The sequence below is a fragment of the Schistocerca nitens genome, chromosome 1 (assembly GCF_023898315.1).
Source record: "Schistocerca nitens isolate TAMUIC-IGC-003100 chromosome 1, iqSchNite1.1, whole genome shotgun sequence".
NCBI lineage: Eukaryota > Metazoa > Arthropoda > Insecta > Orthoptera > Acrididae > Schistocerca > Schistocerca nitens.
Genome location: NC_064614.1, coordinates 346228130 through 346249427, shown reverse-complemented (window position 1 = coordinate 346249427; position 21298 = coordinate 346228130). Strand labels below are relative to the sequence as shown.

At 41.2% G+C, this 21298-nt stretch overlaps 1 protein-coding gene across 2 annotated transcripts in view; it reads right to left on the bottom strand.

Moving 5' to 3' along the window:
- The window catches only part of LOC126248684 (ATP-binding cassette sub-family C member 5-like), a 288000-nt gene that overhangs the window by 136507 nt on the left and 130195 nt on the right, over positions 1-21298 (bottom strand). For both annotated transcript variants that reach the window (XM_049949958.1, XM_049949966.1), the window contains 3 exons: positions 7024-7162; positions 4722-4848; positions 4339-4550 (listed from right to left, as the gene is read on the bottom strand). In XM_049949958.1, the coding sequence (XP_049805915.1) occupies positions 4339-4550; positions 4722-4848; positions 7024-7162 (478 nt within the window). The remainder of the gene's footprint in view (positions 1-4338; positions 4551-4721; positions 4849-7023; positions 7163-21298) is intronic.

The window sequence follows — 21298 nt, the reverse complement described above, 5'->3', positions numbered from 1 at the left end:
TACATGAATGGAACGAGAAGAAACCCCTTCACTGTGGTTTTCAGAGTACAGATATAGATGTAGATGTGACCTAACCCTTTCACCCATTCCCACCTCCCAGAGTGAAAGATATTAATGTATTGTTATTTTAATTAATGCCATAGTCAGAAGTAACAAAATAAAAATGATTTACAAAAAATATCTGTATGGTGCAAAAATTGGCAACTGACCCTAAATAACGATAAGTGTGAGGTCATCCACATGAGTGGTAAAAGTAGTCCATTAAACTTCAGGTACACGATAAATCACTCAAATCTAAAGGCTGTAAATTCAACTAAACAACTAGGAATTAGAATTACAAACAAATTGGAAGAAAGACACAGAAAATGTTGTTGTGAAGGCTAACCAAAGACTGCGTTTTATTGGCAGGACACTTAGAAAATGTGACAGGTCTACTAAGGAGACTGCTTACACTAAGCTTGTTCTGTCCTCTTTTGCAATACTGCTGTGTGGTGTGGGATCCTTACCAGATAGGACTGACAGAGTACATCGAAAAATTTCAAAGAAGGACAGCACGTTTTGTATTAATGCGAAGTAGGGGAGAGGTGTCTCTAAAATAATACAGGATTTGGGATGGCCATCACTAAAACAAAGGCATTTTTCACTGCGGCAGAATCTCCTCACGAAATTCCAATCACAAATTGATCATCATCTAACACAGCCTGAATTTTCTACTCCATTCTTCTGTATATTATTCTTGGCATGAACTGTTAAGCTGATTGTGCAATAATTCAAACATTAGGAAATATTAATCTCTAAGGTGAAGAGCACAGGTGGTTTCCCCCCCCCCCCCCCAGCCAATTTCAGTTGGAAAAATCCAGAATTTGTTGTGGGACATTATGGAATATTCCTGCTTCAGCCCCTACGATCTCATGAAGTTCTGATAGGTTACAGCACTGTACATAGCCTTCAAAATGGCATTTGTAATGGAGGAGCATTCCAAGCAGAGCAATGTCATTCAGTTTCTTTTGGTGGAAAACTGATGTGTCGAAGATATTCATAGGTGCTTGCGGGATGTCTGCAGACGACGCATGAACCTGTATTTAGTACATGCCACCTTTAGAATCTGAAGATGGTCACTGTATGGCCGAAACCAGTTATGACTGTGTCATAAGAATGTGATTGCGTCTATAACAAAAATTTTTACAAAATAATCAATTACTCACTCCATTGACAAATGGGTCGCCCCCCCCCCCTCCCCCTCCCCCCGATTCACTGATGTCTTTGAAGTTCACGGGCACTCAGTACACATGCCTGCTTTTAAGCACAAAAGGATGGGGAGTAGTTTGCTCCACACCATATCCAATAGAGAGATACGGTGGATGTCTTAGTCTGGACAAAAATACTGTGAAATGCATTTAAAGAGAATACTGCGAAACTTACAATGGCTGAGTCACCAAAAGAAATTTTTTAGGTTACAAAAATTCATATTGGACAAGCTTTCAAGGAATAGTAAATATTATGACTCTGAGTTCTAAGAATAAAAGCAGCATCTAACCCATGCAGGAAAAAAAGTTAAAAGCTAATATCAAATGTTTTTTTTGATACATGTGAAATAGGCCTTACTCCTTTCCTGCCTGGCAAGTTTCCACCACCTCTCTCTCTCTCTCTCTCTCTCTCTCTCTCTCTCTCTCTCTCTCTCTCTGTGTGTGTGTGTGTGTGTGTGTGTGTGTGTGTGTGTGTGTGTGTGTGTGCGTGCGCGCGCACGATAACATTTCAACTTTTCACATGCCTTCACCTTGAAAACATTCACCAAATCACTGATTATTTTCCATTGAAGGACTCCTCATTATTATATCAAGCATTATTACAATGTCAAGCAATGGAAACTCCAGGTTGAACTACCAACAAAATTAGGAAAAGGATACATTGAGAAACTGCCTATTGGCATCTGTCTCGGGTTCTTCGGTCGACGTTCATCTAATGATTTTTCTGACGTTTCGCCAGCACGAGTGGCTGGCATTGTCAAAGCTTCACCCTCCATTGCTGATGGTGAACTGGAGCCGAGCTCGCGGCCGCAGACTATATGTACCTGGCGCGCCAACATCCGGGGGCTTCTCCGCGGTCATTTCCGGTGCGGTTCTCCTCTTGCTACCTGCGACGGTCATTCGCTGCAGTACGGGAAGCCAGGATCCGTTTACCTTAAGGCTTTCCTCTTTCTTGTTCAAACTGTTCGCGTGTTTTTGTATTTCTACAGCTTCTCTAAACAAGCGCGTGTGATAGTGCTTCTCTACAGCCAGAACTTCCGTGTCGGCGAATTTTATTACGTGGTCGGTCTCATTCAGTGCATGCTCTGCCACGGCCTATTTCTCCACCTGCCCCAACCTGAAATGTCGCTTATGCTCTTTGATCCTGGTGTTAATGGATCGTCCAGTCATTCCGACATAAACTTTTCCGCATGTGCATGGTATACGGTATATTCCCAACATTGCAAGTGGGTCTCTTTTCTCCTTCGCCGATCTAAGACACTCTTTGATCTTCCTTGTCGGTTTGAAAATCGTCTTTACGCCATGTTTGCGCAATATACGGCCGATTCTGTCCGTCACTCTGGGAATGTATGGCAGAAAGGCCGTACCCGACATTTCTTTTTCTGGTTCCTTACTTGGCCGAGTGTTTGGCTCTGTTACACTTCTAATGTAATTTGTGGAGTACCCATTGCTCCTCAGAACAGTTTCCAGGTGTTGCATTTCTCGTTTGAGGTGTTGCGGCTCACATATTCGTCCTGCTCTCGTTACGAGCGTACTAATCATGCCTCTTTTCTGGCATCTGGCATCAAAGCTTTGATGTTGTTTCGTTATTTACGAAAGTGCCACTCAGTGACGCTCTGGAGCACATCGGTTCCATGTTCCCGCAAGACATCAAAAAGCTCTTCCATGCATGTCTCACCACGAGCTATTTCACGTGGAATGGTGATTTCTACGAACAGCTGGAAGGCATCGCCATGGGTAGTCCTCTCAGTCCAGTGGTGGCCAACTTCTTCATGGAACAATTCGAAGCACAGGCACTGGACTCGGCGACTTGCAAACCTAAGGTGTGGTACAGGTATGTCGATGATACTTTCGTGGTGTGGAGCCATGGTGAAGAACAGCTCGGTGACTTCCTAAGGCACTTGGAACAGCCTCCATGCCAACATAACATTTACCATGGAAGTAGAAAAAGACAAGAAGCTGCCATTTCTAGATGTGCTGGTCACAAGGGACGGCGAAAACCTGGGACACAGCGTGTATCGAAAACCGACACACACAGACAGATACCTGCACAAACTGTCAAACCACCACCCGAGCCAGAAAAGAGGCATGATTAGTACGCTCGTAACGAGAGCAGGACGAATATGTGAGCCGCAACACCTCAAACGAGAAATGTAACACCTGGAAACTGTTCTGAGGAGCAATGGGTACTCCACAAATTACATTAGAAGTGTAACAGAGCCAAACACTCGGCGAAGTAAGGAACCAAAAAAAGAAATGTCGGGTACGGCCTTTCTGCCATACATTCCCAGAGTGACGGACAGAATCGGCCGTATATTGCGCAAACATGGCATAAAGACGATTTTCAAACCGACAAGGAAGATCAAAGAGTGTCTTAGATCGGCGAAGGAGAAAAGAGACCCACTTGCAATGTTGGGAATATACCGTATACCATGCACATTCGGAAAAGTTTATGTCAGAATGACTGGACGATCCATTAACACCAGGATCAAAGGGCATAAGCGACATTGCAGGTTGGGGCAGGTGGAGAAATAGGCCGTGGCAGAGCACGCACTGAATGAGACCGACCACGTAATAAAATTCGCCGACACGGAAGTTCTGGCTGTAGAGAAGCACTATCACACGCGCTTGTTTAGAGAAGCTGTAGAAATACAAAAACACGCGAACAGTTTGAACAAGAAAGAGGAAAGCCTTAAGGTAAACGGATCCTGGCTTCCTGTACTGCAGCGAATGACCGTCGCAGGTAGCAAGAGGAGAACCGCACCGGAAATGACCGCGGAGAAGCCCCCGGACGTTGGCGCGCCAGGTACATATAGTCTGCGGCCGCGAGCTCGGCTCCAGTTCACCACCGGCAATGGAGGGTGAAGCTTTGACAATGCCAGCCACACGTGCTGGCGAAACGTCAGAAAAATCATTAGATGAACGTCGGCCGAAGAACCCGAGACAGATGCCAATAGGCAGTTTCTCAACAAGTGGCCACGAAAGCCTTAACAATTTTGTAAAGGATACATTATTACAATGCTACTTTTTAAAATGGTATTTTAACAACAATGAATCAAATGCAGACCAAGACAACAGAATAATAACTTACATCTCCTGTAATGGCAGAAAGAAGAGAGCTTTTGCCAGATCCAACACTACCACATACACCAATTAACTTTCCACGGTGTACATCTAAAGTAATATCATGCAGTGTTTCCACAGGTAGGTTCTCATCTACACTGATAAATTTTCCTTCTTCCTCCACAGAATCATCATTTTCTGCTGGTTCACGTTTCACAACATTCACTTTCTTTCTATTGCCTGTATAATAAAACAAATACACAACACATAAAACAATTGCCCACATGATAAAGATCCACTAACTTACTACCTAGCACATAACTCAATATCAGATGGCATCATTTCAACATTTTTGTAATGCTGTGCGGTCAACTGTAAATGACATGGAGAGTGTGTAAGTTCCCTGTTTACCTTTCTTCTTGGATTTCGTGTCGCCAACTGCAACTTCCCATGCAAAAGTTCCATTTCTGAATTCAACCAGTTTCTCTCCCACTGATCGTATGAATGGAGACTCATAGTTTGGCCGATGGAGAAATTTCTAAATAAAAAGCAATAGAATGATGAAGATTCAAGTTAGTAGGTACTCACTTCCAACTGTACAAAAATGCTATAAATATAAAGAAATAACAGGAATCTGAGAAACTTCTGACAGATGCTTTGTCTATTACTGTATTTATTGTTTATAGAAAAAGCACAACTACTTGCTATTTATTTACAGCAAGTAGTTATTTGAAATGCCAATGAGCAACATCCTTTAACAATAAATACACATCATTTACAAAACACCTTAAGTTTGCTTAATTATTTTTAAGGGACTAATGCTCACACAAACAATTAAAAATTTTACAGTTTTGATCCTCCAACATGTAAAGAGACTGAAGATTATTTTCACATCAAAATCATATGAAACAACCACACTAAGGAATAAAAATATCAAGAGACTGGCGGAGCATATTATCTGCACTAAAAAGAAGAAAAAAATGAATAGCCTTACTAGCCTTACTAGTAAAGTGAAGGAAGACAATAAATATACTGAATTTGGGGGAAAATGTACAGTAACACAAAACACATGAAAATATCATCATCAAGCTTCCAGTTTCATTTATCAGAAACTCAATTTTCCAGAAACTGTGGGAGAAAGCAGATTAATAGACACACACCGGTTACTTGCTTCCATCAATGCAATAATGACAAGTAGACACTAGAATCAATGGTTGGCAATGATGGAAAGGTTGCTGATCGCTTTAAAAATTTAGTGCAGATGAAAGTGAAAAGTTCACCTGGACAGTAGTTTTATCGCTCCTACATTCACATGAAGTTACATCAGCATACTTTCAACTGGCAAATGCATGTCATTACAGTCATGTCCTGAATACATACATGGAAAGAACCCACAGTATCTCAACCAAAGACAGCTTAAGCAGTCAAATCACAACATTAAGCACAGCTCCTGGTCTGCAAAAGCTACATCTTGGTACAAGTAAATAGACTCTTGCAGGACAATGTTAGATGTAGTTTGATTCAGTGGGAGAGTGACAGAAGAGAGAGTGGAAGGTGCTAGGTGACAGGGGGGTAGGCTAGGCATTCGAGAGGCGTGTAGAGTACATAATGATGGGTAAGGCAGTGAATGATGGGTAGGGAAAGGAGACTAAGAAAGGGGAATTTGAGATGGATAATGTTTGAGTTGGAGAGATGTTGAAAGGCAGATAAGCAAAGACTGGGAGACGAGAGGAGAGTTAGGAAGAGACGGGTGAAGAAGGGGCAATGGGGTAGGGAGGGAAGGGAAGGGAGAGAACTGTGAGTCACATTGTGAACAGATAGGGGTAGAGGGGAGTTCCTTTTTCTAATATCTGTTTCAAATTTGACATTTATTAAACTGTGCTACCTGCTAGTGCAGTTGTTAGCCTGACACTACATCAGCAATCAGTAACTATTTTGACATGTTTTTAATTCATCTCTTGTTTCTTTTACATTATGCAGCTTTGTTGCAGAAAAGGTAAAAGAAATGAGGTGGCATGACCATTCAGTTTGATGAAAACAAATAGGAAAAAAAAGGAGTATGGTTTCAAATATACACTCACATATGCTGCTCCCGTCATGCAGTCTCTATCTTCTGGGTATAATTTTTCAGTTTTTATTACACAGCCTTATCAGATTGGAGCTTTCAGGCACTTTATTACATCAGACAAAGCAGCTATGTGATTGGCATGCATTACTTAAAGATTTACTACAGTGTTCGTGTTCCCCCCCCCCCCCCCCCCCCCCCATATATATAAACCGAGGTACAACATAATCTAGTTCCATGTTCACTTTATACTGTTGCTTTCACATTTTATGAACGATTGGAACAATTCTCTCTATGTCTGAACTACCAATTTCATGTGTTTATTCTAGCAACACTGAGAGTTAAATCCCAGTAAGGGTTTGTTCTTCTAAAAAGAAATATGCAACATGTGCTTGGAAACAATTTTGAACCTTATTTTAAAGCAACATGGTGTGTGTGTGTGTGTGTGTGTGTGTGTGTGTGAGAGAGAGAGAGAGAGAGAGAGAGAGAGAGAGAGAGAGAGAGAGAGAGAGAGGAGGAAGAAGAAGAAGAAGAAGATACCCTACCTACATACATATTAATGTTGCTGTTGCATGCATTTCTTAAAACACACACACACACACACACACAAATAAAATATCTGATGATCTTAACATGTATTTATTTTACCTGCAGTTTTTTACAGCTGACATTTGCCTCTGCTAAACATTTAATGCCGTAAGGAAGTGTTCCCACAGTAAATTGCATAGCAGTAAACACTGCAAATATTGTAAATACTTCAGCTGCAATCAGGTTGTTTCCAGTAATGCTAAAAAGAAATAAAACCCTATTAAAACTGGAACCTCTATGACCAGAATAGAAAATTCTCTCTCCAAATTAATGCACTGATAACTGCGTCTCAGATCACTATGATTCTGAAACCTGAAAGATGTTAAAAATATGTAATGCAACTTTGTTAGCAATACGTAAACCAAACAGTTACATCCAATAACAACTACATTACTGTGACTACTGCTGCAGAAGCTACCTGCTTTTAGGAACACCTTCAATACCTCCAATAGAAATTCGTCTGTCCAATGGCTCAGATATAAACTGCTCTTGCATACAAATGAGTCTTTAATTAGATAATTTTATATATTACTTTCAGCAAGTTAACTTCACATTAAGAATGGTATGATCATAGAGGTAGGAGGGCAAGTGCTTTCTCCGAAAAATTACCGTTCCTAGTATTCACTTATTTATTAATTTTGTTTGTGTTTGTGGTGAGGGGAGGGGGAGTGGGGGCAGCTGAGGTCACAAGTGCTCGAATCATATTTTTAAAAAGGCTGGTTGCTGAGTAAAGCATTCCGTAGTTCTTGGAATTAGGTAAGACAGACGTTATTAGTACATAAGTAAAACTTAAAGGACTAAAGAAAGTGGACCCCAAACACTAGCTCAAAGGCCACAAACATAGTGTTCCACTACCTGTGAGGTATCTGCTGAATGCTCAGATAGATCAGATGTAACACATACATTACAATGAAAGGGGATACAAAAATGGCATTGTGTAAGGAAGTAGTGCACCACCAGTGAGTGTAAGTGGTGTGGGGTGCCACTTAACAGATGACAACAATGGAAAAGACAGTGTCCAATACATATACTATTAAAATTAACTGCTCGAGATGAGAAGGACCAGAGGAGATTGGCAAGCCATGGGGGGGGGGGGGGGTTAATATCCCTAAAATTTTGTTCCCACAGACAGAAAATTAGTGTTCACACTAGAGTAATAGAACGTTCCTATGTACAGCCATGTGGAAATCATCAATCATGGCAGAATACCTACACGGCCTTGGTAGTAGAACAGTAGCCTTCAAAGCTTCATCAGTGGCCAAATCTCCCAACACACTGATATCTCCAGCAACCCACACAAATGACACAACTGGTGGCAGAATCAGCGAGTGAGTGAAGGTAGTTCTGGATCCACCGTACTAAAGTGTGGTACATGTACATTGCACGGAGGTTCTGGAGAGCACTGAGGGATTCAAAGTATACTACATACCCAGAGCATCAGTGCCACCAGATGCACTGTGTGTCATGATGAAGGGCAGTAAACTCTGTAGTAAAACTCAAGAGGTCTAATTGGCAACACCTAAAACAATCTTGAAAAAGAACAAAGGTACACCCCACACTATACTCATCCTCAGAGCCATTGATGTACATGATGGTGCCATCACCAAGCTGCATGCAAAACTCCAGAAATGTCAAGCGAGTGATTGAAGAAACTGCAGTAGTGTTCTTTGGGAGTGAAGTAAATCCAAAATGGTTACAGACCTCTGCACAAATACGGGGGGGGGGGGGGGGGGGGGGGGGTGTAAATGCATGGCCTTAAGAATGTAGCTGATAACCCCCTAAGATGAAGTTTTTAAACCAGAATACAAACTCAAACACTGAGCGGCTACAAAGAAGCATAACTTGCCTCATAGACAGTTCCACAGACACTCTTAACTGGACTGGTAGGAAATGAACCAGTAGCCAAATGGAAACCTGTGATAATAAATTGTGTCACGGCAACATAAGACGGACACACACACACAAATGAAAATACTAGACATCCTTTGCCCAGCTTTGTTTGGGCTGAGGACCAATACAAACACAGGACTGTCCAGTTCACTCCTAATGAGGTGCCATGCAGAACACGAAAGAAATTAAGAGAATGGACATAACACCCTTCCAAGCTGGATATGTGGAAGTATCAACACAATTTTCAACCGAGCCTTAACTTCAGAAATATCACAGTTTTGATGAATGGAAGAGCGGCAAGATCAGGAAGTAATGACGTGCAAAGGCACTCCTTTCGCCACCAGAAATTCACACAGACTGTGGAAGCTATTTTCTATACTGCACTAGTCCAGGTACTAGAGACAGAATTGAAGTTGCCACTTGAGTGAACAAATCTGCCAAAAGCTGCAATTTGACTTGAGAAAATACTAAGAAGGAGAGCTAGAACCAGAAGAGCATTAAAAATGTGGTCTTGTTTTCAAAAACTGCCTAACACAGTGGGGCAGGTGGCCTCAGAGGCCCCATCTGGGAACTGTGTGGAGGAGTCCCTCTCTGCAACATGTGCCATAGGACTTTTCCAAACAAAAAAAAAAAAAAAAACAGTTACAGGCTAAGTCTGGCTCTTCTGCAGAATGTTGATCATGATGCAGGTCGACAGGACAAGACGGTTGACTGCAGAGCATGCCTACAAAAGCCACATTGGATTTTGTTACCAACTTCTGAGACTCTAGTCACCAAATCACCTGGCCATTGATCATCACCTTGCAGACACTGCTGCTGAGGGAAATAAGACAGTACCTGGATGGAAAATGTCTGTTCTTACCAGGCTTAGGTATAGGTATTACAGTGGCTTTGTGCCAATGTGTAGGAAATTATGATATCTTAAGATATGACTGTATACATAGAAGGGAAGTGCTTGGTATTGGGAGATTGGTCTGCTACATATTAATTGTCCTGGAGCAGACGATCATAGTGATGGAATAGCATGCTCCAACTCCCTCACAGTCTGCATCTACATGAGTACTCTGCAATTCACATCCAAGTGCTAAGAGGAGGGTTCAAAGAAAAACTTTCAGATGATTTCTCAACCATTCCATTCTCAGACTGCTCTTGGGGAAAAATGAACAATTAAATCTTTCCTTGTGAACTCCGATTTCTCTTATTTTATTGCGATGGACATTTCTCCCTGTATAAGTGGGAGTCAACAAAATATTACCACATTTACATGAGAAAGATAGTGATTAAAATTCTTGTGGCAAAGAAAAATGGTTTATATATACATATAGTGTAGAAGGTCTCTCTGGTGCATCTGTTGTACCTTCTGTGTGTTTGGCTGATAAAATGCAATCTTTGTTTTGCCTTCCCCACTACATTATTTATGTGGCAATTCCACTGAATTGACAACTTTAGATTAGTACCATTTATCACGTAACAGTAACTTAATTCAATTCTTTTTATTATTCTTGTGGAGGACATCATGCTTTATCATTCAGGGTCAACTGTCATTTTTGCAGCATACAGTTTAACCTGTCTAAATCCTTTTGTAATTCTTATTGACTTTCTGATGACTTAACTAGACAGTAAATGACAGCATCATCTGTAAACAAATATAGGAAGGCTGTTCACATTGTGTCCCAAATATTTTATAGAGATTAGAAACAACGGAGGGACTACAACATTTCATCGGAGCATGCCAGGTATCACTTTTGTTTCATTCAATGACTTCCCATCACTTGCTATGAACTGTATCCTTTTTGACAAGGATTTGCAAATCCTGTTGCACAACTGAGATGATACTGCATGCGCACTCCATTCTGATAGTAGATACTTGTGGGGAAAAGTGTCAAAAGCCTTCTGGAAATCTAGAAATATGATTTCAACTTGAGAAGCCCTGCCAACAGGAGTCATTACTTCATGTGAAAAAGGGCCAGTTGTTTTTCACAAAAATGATATTTTCTAAAGCTGTGCTATGAGTCAATAGATCACTTTTCTTGGGATAATTCGTAAAGTTCAAGCACAGTACGTGTTCCAAAATCTTACTGAAAACTGATGTCTGTGATACGGGTCTATAATTCAGCAGAATACTTCTTTTTCCTTTCCTGTGTATTGGTATCATCTGTGAAACTTTCCAGTCTTTAGGTATGGATTTCTCATCGATGAGCAGTGGTATATGATGAGTGACTTAAGCTGCTACACTACACCAAGGGTATCTACTTCTAAGTTATTCGTGTTGACAGCTGTTCTTAATTTGAAGTCTAGAATGTTTACTGCATCTCCTTTGGTGAAGGAATTTCAGAAAAACGTGCACATTCAGTAACATGTAATACCAATATATACACAAATTTCCCCAGAATCTAATAGTAGTAAATATGACACTCAAGCAATGAAAACTAAATTCCAGGTTGGAAAACCAACAACATTATGAAAAGGAAAGGTTGTTACTCAGTGTAAAGATGACACACTGAGTTGCAGATAGGCACAAATAAAAGACTGTAATACATTTAGCATTTGGTCAACACCTTCTCCAGATAGACAACACACAGATTCACACCAGCAACCATACCTCATGCACACGTGACCGCCAGGTCCCAGCTGCCGGAGATGGCACTCATGTGTGCATGAGGTGTGTGTGTGTGTGTGTGTGTGTGTGTGTGTAAAACTGTCTTTTTGTTGTGCCTGTCTGTAACTTAATGTTATCAGCTTTACGGTGAGTAGCAATCTACCCTTTCCCTAATATCGTTGAATATGACCATTGTGAAAACTCACATCTGCTACTGAGACTCAAATTTATACAACTGAAAATTTTGAAACATTTATGGTATCTGACAGAAGATTTCATTAAAACATTAAATATTTTTCTCAAAATTTTGTAACAAGAAGTACTTGAATAGGTTACAATATTTTCAAAAGGTAGCACAAAGTAGCCCCCTGCCATCCTCCCCCACCCATGGTAATGCGAGAGTTAATGCCTTCCAAACAATAACTTGTCTATAATAAACTTGGTGCATGTGGATGATGCCCAGATCAAAGGACTGCAATTTTCTTGTGCAGCACAGTGGCAGGAACTCTGTAAGTGCACATTGAATACATTTGTACTTTTTGTTGTGCAGGACAAACATCTACAAACAGGAGAATTTTCCTGTTACAGGTTCCCATTCTTACATCATTGTTATGAGTTCTTTTGTTACTGGCACTGTAGTTCTTGGGCAATATTTTTACATTTTTAAAACGATATGGTATATGGTTTTTCTGATTTGTCAATCACAAATGATACATTTTTTTCTGATCCATCACCATTTGTGCCTAGCATTACTGTATGGTGAACTTTACTCTGTTTTCCTCCATTGCAATTTTTGTCTTTCAAGGCAAGTGGTTTGTTTGAAAAGATATTGAAAAAGAAATGTGTTCCACTTATGTTGAAGATGCCCTTAAGTTTATATTTCTTTGTATGTTCTTGTAATCTAACACTCTACCATTCATAACAGTTTTTATGTCTACATTGCTTCCTTTATCACAAACAGTTTTGTACATCATCATATACCGCTTCTTGTACCTATCATTTCACCCATTAGAAGTGAAGAATGATTCCAAGCATACTGACCACCTTCAGAACTTTTTCGCATATCATCATGCCATTCATGAGGATGTTGGAAGCATGTGCTGCCTGAAATCAGTTTTCATAATTTCTCCTGGCACTACATATTTAGGGTAACTGAGTAACTGTCACATTTTATTTCATTTAAATTTGTGTTACTTGGGCTTTCCAAAATACAAGCTTCATTTTGCACAAGAAACACAGGTATCCCTAAAGTGTGTGTTTCAGCAACGCATGTTCCGCAAAGATCTGCAGCTCTTTCGAGAATTTTTACTTTCTCTTCCACCCAAAGGATTTTCCTGCCTCTTTTTGTAACATTTTCCTTCTTGAAAGCGCAACTGAAAACACTTGACTTCTACTTGAAAGAAATAGCTAGCAACACTACACTCTGATCACGTGACATGGACTCGACTTAAGTCTGAAGTAGTGCCGGAGGGAATGAACAACATGAACCCTGAAGGGCTGTCCACAGATCCGTAAGAGTATGAGGGGGTGGAGATCTCTTCTGAACAGCATATTGCAAGGCATCCCAGATATGCTCAAAATGTTCATATCTGGGGAGTTTGGCGGCCAGCAGAAGTGTCTAAAATCAGAAAGAGTGGTCCTGGAGCCACTCTGTAGCAATTCTGGACGTGTGAGGTGTCGCATTGTCCCGGCCGAATCGCCCAAGTCCGTCAGAATGCACAATGGATATGAATGGATGCAGGTGATTGTAGACAGCATGCTTACTTGTGTGTCATCTGTCAGAGTCATATCTACACCTATCAGGGGGCCCCTATCACTCCAACTGCACAGGCCCCACACCATTACACAGCCTCCAACAGCTTGAAGAGTTCCCTGCTGATATGCAGTGTCCATGGATTCATGAGGTTGTCTCCATATGCTCATCCGCTCGACAGAATTTGAAACAAGACTCGTCCGACCATGCAACATGTTTCCAGTCATCAACAGTCTAATGTCGATGTTGATGGGCCCAGGCGAGGCATAAGGCTTTGTGTTTTGTGTCATGCAATCATCAAAGTTACATGAGTGGACCTTCTGCTCCAAAAGATTATATTGATGATGTTTTTTTGAATGGTTTGCACATTGCCACTTGTCGATGGCCCAGCACTGAAATCTGCAGCAATTTCCAGAAGTGTTGCATTTCTGTCACATTGAACGATTCTCTTCAGTCGCCATTGGTCCCATTCTTGCTGGATCTTTTTCAGGCTACAGCAATGTTGGAGACTTGATGTTTTACCAGTTCCTGATATTCACGGTACACTCATGAAATGGTCATATGGAAAAATCCCCACTTCATCACTACCTCGGAGATGTTGTGTCTCATCGTTCAAACTCACTTAAATCTTTATAACCTGCCATTGTAGCAGCAGTAACTGATCTCACACATGTGCCAGACACTTGTCTTACATATGTGTTGCTGACAGCGGTGCCATATTCTGCCTGTTTATATATCTCTGTATAAGAATACATATGCCTATACCAGTTTCTTTGGTGCTTCAGTGTAGTTACAAACACTGGGAAGTTGATGTCTTTTGTATATGACCATCATCACAGTGAGAGGTTAACACAAAAACAAAATGGCTACAATACTGTAAGCACAATCCATTCCATTTATGTTTCAAGTGTGAGAAGAATGACTGTTTGGATGCTTCTGTGCCCACGGTGATTAATCTGTCCTCACAATCTCTACAAAAGCTGTTAGTAGGGGGTTGCAGTATATTCCTTCAATCATCATTTAAATCCAGTTGCTGAAATTTTGTAAGTAAGCTTCCTAAGGATTTTTATGTCTATCTTCAAGAGTCTGTCATTTCAGTTCTTCCAGCATTTTCCTGACCTCTCCCATGGATCAAACATACATGTGACCATCTTTGCTGCCTACTCCGTAGTCGTTCAGTCCTCTCTACAGCTGTACATAAAATCTGGGGACACTTTCAATTATTTATTGCACAAGAACTAAACATTGTACAGATGTCATACATATTGCATTTTGAAGAGAAGCTCTGAAAGCTTTTTACAAACATTTGCTATGCGAACCATGTGTGACCCGGCAGACGTCAATATGGTAACTGAATTCTTGCCATACCAGTCTCAGCAAGGCATTGTCGACTGTGGCTTTCCGTATTCTCTCCCAGAGCTCTGCTACATCACGTGGTAGAGGCGGAACATACACCAAATCTTTGATGTGTCCCCACAGAAAAAAGTCACACGGAATGAGATTTGGTGAGCGGGGAGGCCATTTCATGAAACAGCTGTCCCCTTCTGTAGCACGGCCAATCCATCGATGCGGCAGCTTCTTGTTCAGGTACCCACGAACTTCACGATGAAAATGGGGTGGAGCCCCATCCTGTTGAAAGATGAACGGAGAGTCCGATTGCATTTGAGGCATCAGCCATTGCTGCAACATGTCCAAGTAGGAATATCCAGTGACAGTGCTCTCAGCGAAGAAGAATGGACCGTACAGTTTTCAACGTGACAAGGCACAAAAAACATTTACCTTTGGGGAATCACACTCAAACTCAATGCATTTGTGTGGATACTTTGTACCGCAGATTCGACAATTACGCCTGTTCACTTTCCCATTTGTGTGAAAAGTGGCTTCGTCGCTAAAAATTAAGCGATCAACAATGCCATCCCCATACTCATTCAATTGTTGCAACTGCAAACAAAACTCAAAACACTTGTCTTTGTCGTCATCATTGAGCTTCTGCGCTAGCTCCAATTTGAATGGTTTCATAGACAGCTTCTGTCGCAGGACTTTACACACTGTCATTGGAGCCATTTCAAGTTCATAGGATGCATGACGCACTGATTTCTTTGGACTCCTTATGAATGTCTCTCGTACGCGCTCCACATTCACTTCACTCACACAGCAAAGTCCGCTTCCCTTTGCCGGGCACAAGCAAACCATCGTAATGAATTTGTTGTGCCAGTGGTAAATGACCTTCCGTGTTGGTGGCTTCTTACCGTACTTGGTTCTAAACATCCGTTGAACAGCTGTATCACACTTGTTTTTGTCGAACTCGGCAACATACACAAAGCTCGCTCCGCACCTGAACTCGCCATGTTTGAGGCTGGCGCTGACTATCGGCAAATTACCAAACTATGCTGTGGAGGTATACATGGAAAAAAAAAACTTTCAGGGTTTCTCTTCAAATTGACATTGTATGATATCTGTACAATGTTTGGTTCTTGTGCAATAAATAATTGAAAGTGTTCCCGGACTTTATGTACACCCTGTAATAGTCCTATTTGGTACAGGTCCCACACACTTGAGCAATACTCTAGGATAGGTCATGCAAGTAAACAATTGCCTTTGTAACCTGGTTGCATTTCCTTAGTACTCTATCAATAAATCAAGACTGCCACCTGTTTTATCATCATCCGAGCTTGAGTGATCATTCCACCTTCTTCTAACTTCTATCGAAACCATTACTCCCCTCAGCCACAAAGCTGTGTAGAATTTGGCAATGGGAGGAAAAAGGTATTAACACCTATAACCACACCAAGTACACTAGTGTTGCATGATGAATATATGCAGAAATCAAATTTGGACAAAAAGAAAGAGCTGCACACCCAGTATAGGGATTAATTGTGAAATGTGTTTTCAGTTTTGTGAACACACATGTTAGGTGATCTATGCAGAGTATTTGGCATAAAATAATTGAAGGTGATATAAAAACACTGATGTCGTTGAACTTCACTGATTTGAGCTGCGAGTTTGTTCTCAGTGCATTCCGGCAGTATGCTTTGGAAGTTATTGAAAAGGTACATTGTTACATAGCACCTTAAAATGGCAGTGGAAGGCAGCAGCAACAAGAAGCCTCCAATTTACACACATCTAAATAGACTACAAGACTGCCCACTTCCAAGCTATAAAAAACAGTTGCAACGCATATATGTCATTGAGATGGATCTGGTAGCTCTGGTACTTCTCCACAGGATAGTGAGATTCTTTTAAAATATTCACAGACATTCTGCAAAATGATGCAAATGGAAAACAAAATGTTTTATAGCAATATTTACCACTAAAGTTATCAAAATACCATTCAAGCAAAGCACTATGGCAATCATGCATAACTGTCTTTGGATAAAAAGATTTAATGATAATTCAGAACTCAGGATACTGCGGAAAAAAGGTTTCTATTACGATGTCCTACTGCTAAAGAATTTTCATACGTGTCTAGGAGAGCACTGTGCTCACAGATTCTCATGTCAATTATGCTGCAATATTCTTTAGCGCACATTCCTGACCTTCACCCCCTCAACAATGTATTTCCTTCTCTGTTTAGTGTAGTACAATTCTGTAAAGGCCACTCTACGCACTTTCTGCTGGTCTCTTAGCCTCATTCTTCGTCCCCCCTACTCATCCACTTCTGTCCCACTGTTGCTCACTTTATCTAATACATTCCACTTGTGATGCAGTGGCAAGAGATGAAGCATGAACACGAACAATTTTTCAAACTTCTCTAAGCATATTGTCATATTGCTGGCTTTGTTGTGGAGTGTGGGACACAGAACTGTTATGTTGTGTAGTGTGTAGCTCTGCATGTGAGAGGCATTGTTAGAATGGAAGTTGAAGTGTTGCTACAAGTGCTATTACAGTAAAGTGATAAAATAAGTAAATAATTCAGAGGAAAGTGTGTCAAGAAGTAATTTAAAAATGAGCAGTGTTGCTGATAACGCATTTGTGTATCCTCTCGTTGCGTGTCGTACCATACTGTATCATTCATCCGCGCCGTGTTCGGTCTCCCAGAATGAACTGATAGTAATCAGCAAAGATTAGTTACCATAAAAGGGTGCAACCAAGTGCCAGTATCTTGTAGCGAGCGTTAGAACATGTGTTCGGTCATCGTATTTCCGCATCATCAACAATCAACCGCGCCGTGACAGTTACATGCACGCTCGTACAACTGAGAATGAACTGTCCCCCCCCCCCCCCCCTTCCCAAGAACCATGGACACCTTGCCGTTGGCGGGGAGGCTTTCGTGCTTCAGCGATACAGATAGCTGTACCGTAGGTACAACCACAATGGAGGGGTATCTGTTGAGAGGCCAGACAAACGTGTGGTTCCTGAAGAGGGGCAGCAGTCTTTTCAGTAGTTGCAGGGGCAACAGTCTGGATGATTGACTGATCTGGCCTTGTAACATTAACCAAAACGGCCTTGCTGTGCTGGTACTGCGAACGGCTGAAAGCAAGGGGAAACTACGGCCGTAATTTTTCCCAAGGGCATGCAGCTATACTGTACGATTAAATGATGATGGCGTCCTCTTGGGTAAAATATTCCGGAGGTAAAATAGTCCCCCATTCGGATCTCCGGGCGGGGACTACTCAAGAGGATGTCGTTATAAGGAGAAAGAAAACTGGCGTTCTACGGATCGGAGCGTGGAATATCAGATCCCTTAATCGGGCAGGTAGGTTAGAAAATTTAAAAAGGGAAATGGATAGGTTGAAGTTAGATATAGTGGGAATTAGTGAAGTTCGGTGGCAGGAGGAACAAGATTTGGTCAGGTGAATAGAGGGTTATAAATACAAAATCAAATAGGGGTAATGCAGGAGTAGGTTTAATAATGAATAGGCTAAAAAAATAGGAGTGCGGGTAAGCTACTACAAACAGCATAGTGAATGCATTATTGTGGCCAAGAGAGACACGAAGCCCACACCTACTACAGTAGTACAAGTTTATATGCCAACTAGCTCTGCAGATAACGAAGTAATTGAAGAAATGTATGATGAAATAAAAGAAATTATTCAGATAGTGAAGGGAGATGAAAATTTAATAGTCATGGGTGACTGGAATTCGAGAGTGGGAAAAGGGAGAGAAGGAAACATAGTAGGTGAATATGGATTGGGGCTAAGAAATGAAAGAGGAAGTCGCCTGGTAGAATTTTGCACAGAGCACAACTTAATCATAGCTAACACTTGGTTTAAGAATCATGATAGAAGGTTGTATACATGGAAGAACCCTGGAGATAGTAAAAGGTATCAGATAGATTATATAATGGTAAGACAGAGATTTAGGAACCAGGTTTTAAATTGTAAGACATTTCCAGGGGCAGATGTGGACTCTGACCACAATCTATTGGTTATGACCTGTAGATTAAAACTGAAGAAACTGCAAAAAGGTGGGAATTTAAGGAGATGGGATCTAGATAAACTGAAAGAACCAGAGGTTGTACAGAGTTTCATAGAGAGAGCATAAGGGAACAATTGACAGGAATGGGGGAAAGAAATACAGTAGAAGAAGAATGGGTAGCTTTGAGGGATGAAGTAGTGAAGGCAGCAGAGGATCAAGTAGGTAAAAAGACGAGGGCTAGTAGAAATCCTTGGGTAACAGAAGAAATACTGAATTTAATTGATGAAAGGAGAAAATATAAAAATGCAGTAAATGAAGCAGGCAAAAAGGAATACAAACGTCTCAAAAATGAGATCGATAGGAAGTGCAAAATGGCTAAGCAGGGATGGCTAGAGGACAAATGTAAGGATGTAGAGGCTTATCTCACTAGGGGTAAGATAGATACTGCCTATAGGAAAATTAAAGAGACCTTTGGAGAAAAGAGAACCACTTGTATGAATATCAAGAGCTCAGATGGAAACCCAGTTCTAAGCAAAGAAGGGAAAGCAGAAAGGTGGAGGGAGTACATAGAGGGCCTATACAAGGGCAATGTACTTAAGGACAATATTATGGAAATGGAAGAGGATGTAGATGAAGATGAAATGGGAGATACGATACTGCGTGACGAGTTTGACAGAGCACTGAAAGACCTGAGTCGAAACAACGCCCCGGGAGTAGACAACATTCCATTAGAACTACTGACGGCCTTGGGAGAGCCAGTCCTGACAAAACTCTACCATCTGGTGAGCAAGATGTATGAGACAGGCGAAATACCATCAGACTTCAAGAAGAATATAATAATCCCGATCCCAAAGAAAGCAGGTGCTGACAGATGTGAAAATTATCGAACAATCAGTTTAATAAGTCACGGATGCAAAATACTAACGTGTATTCTCTACAGACGAATGGAAAAACTGGTAGAAGCTGACCTCGGGGAAGATCAGTTTGGATTCCGTAGAAATGTTGGAACACGTGAGGCAATACTGACCCTATGACTTATCTTAGAAGCTAGATTAAGGAAAGGCAAACCTACGTTTCTAGCATTTGTAGACTTAGAGAAAGCTTTTGACAATGTTGACTGGAATACTCTCTTTCAAATTCTGAAGGTGACAGGGGTAAAATACAGGGAGCGAAAGGCTATTTACAATTTGTACAGAAACCAGATGGCAGTTATAAGAGTCGAGGGACATGAAAGGGAAGCAGTGGTTGGGAAGGGAGTGAGACAGGGTTGTAGCCTCTCCCCGATGTTATTCAATCTGTATATTGAGCAAGCAGTGAAGGAAACAAAAGAAAAATTCGGAGTAGGTATTAAAATCCATGGAGAAGAAATAAAAACTTTGAGGTTCGCCGATGACATCGTAATTCTGTCAGAGACAGCAAAGGACTTGGAAGAGCAGTTGAACGGAATGGACAGTGTCATGAAAGGAGAGTATAAGATGAACATCAACAAAAGCAAAACAAGGATAATGGAATGTACACGAATTAAGTCAGGTGATGCTGAGGGAATTAGATTAGGAAATGAGACACTTAAAGTAGTAAAGGAGTTTTGCTATTTGGGGAGCAAAATAACTGATGATGGTCGAAGTAGAGAGGATATAAAATGTAGACTGGCAATGGCAAGGAAAGCGTTTCTGAAGAAGAGAAATTTGTTAACATCGAGTATTGATTTAAGTGTCAGGAAGACGTTTCTGAAAGTTTTTGTATGGAGCGTAGCCATGTATGGAAGTGAAACATGGACGATAACTAGTTTGGACAAGAAGAGAATAGAAGCTTTCGAAATGTGGTGCTACAGAAGAATGCTGAAGATTAGATGGATAGATCATATAACTAACGAGGAGGTATTGAATAGGATTGGGGAGAAGAGAAGTTTGTGGCACAACTTAACTAGAAGAAGGGATCAGTCAGTAGGACATGTTCTGAGGCATCAAGGGATCACCAATTTAGTATTGGAGGGCAGCGTAGAGGGTAAAAATCATAGAGGGAGACCAAGAGATGAATACACTAAACAGATTCAGAAGGATGTAGGCTGCAGTAGGTACTGGGAGATGAAGAAGTTTGCACAGGATAGAGTAGCATGGAGAGCTGCATCAAACCAGTCTCAGGACTGAAGACCACAACAACAACGAGAACAGTGTTAAAATTTATTACTAGTGTAAAAGAGGACTGGTACCAAAAATCTGAGTATGCGTGGCGAGCGTAAGAACTGTACTCCAATTACTCGGCTAACGCATCATCAACAATCGTCCTCACTGCATTCGGTTACGCGTACGTTCGTCCAATTGATTTGGTGGACAGACAATCACCTAGAAGTTGACATCGAAACTTATGACTTAGACTGTAAGCAGTGCAACCTATGATTTCTTATTGTCTCAGAATACAGATGTTCATATCAGATGTAGGACAGTGTTGTGCTTGACGTTGAGTGGCTCCCCTAAACCCGTTTGCGTATTTAGAGAGATAATTTCAGGCAAGCCAGCAGCAGTGTGGAGCAGGATAGTATGACCGCCACGGGATTTCCAAGTACGTCGTGTGGACAGAGCGCACGGTCTGAAATGACAACCAATTTTTAAGGGTCCCCCACCCCCATCTGTACCCCCGGGCATGTTACATGGTGACATGTATTCAGGACCTGCAATTTCACATAAGAAGTGCCGTATAATTAAGTTGGAGTGTGAACTAATTGTGTATAAACAGTG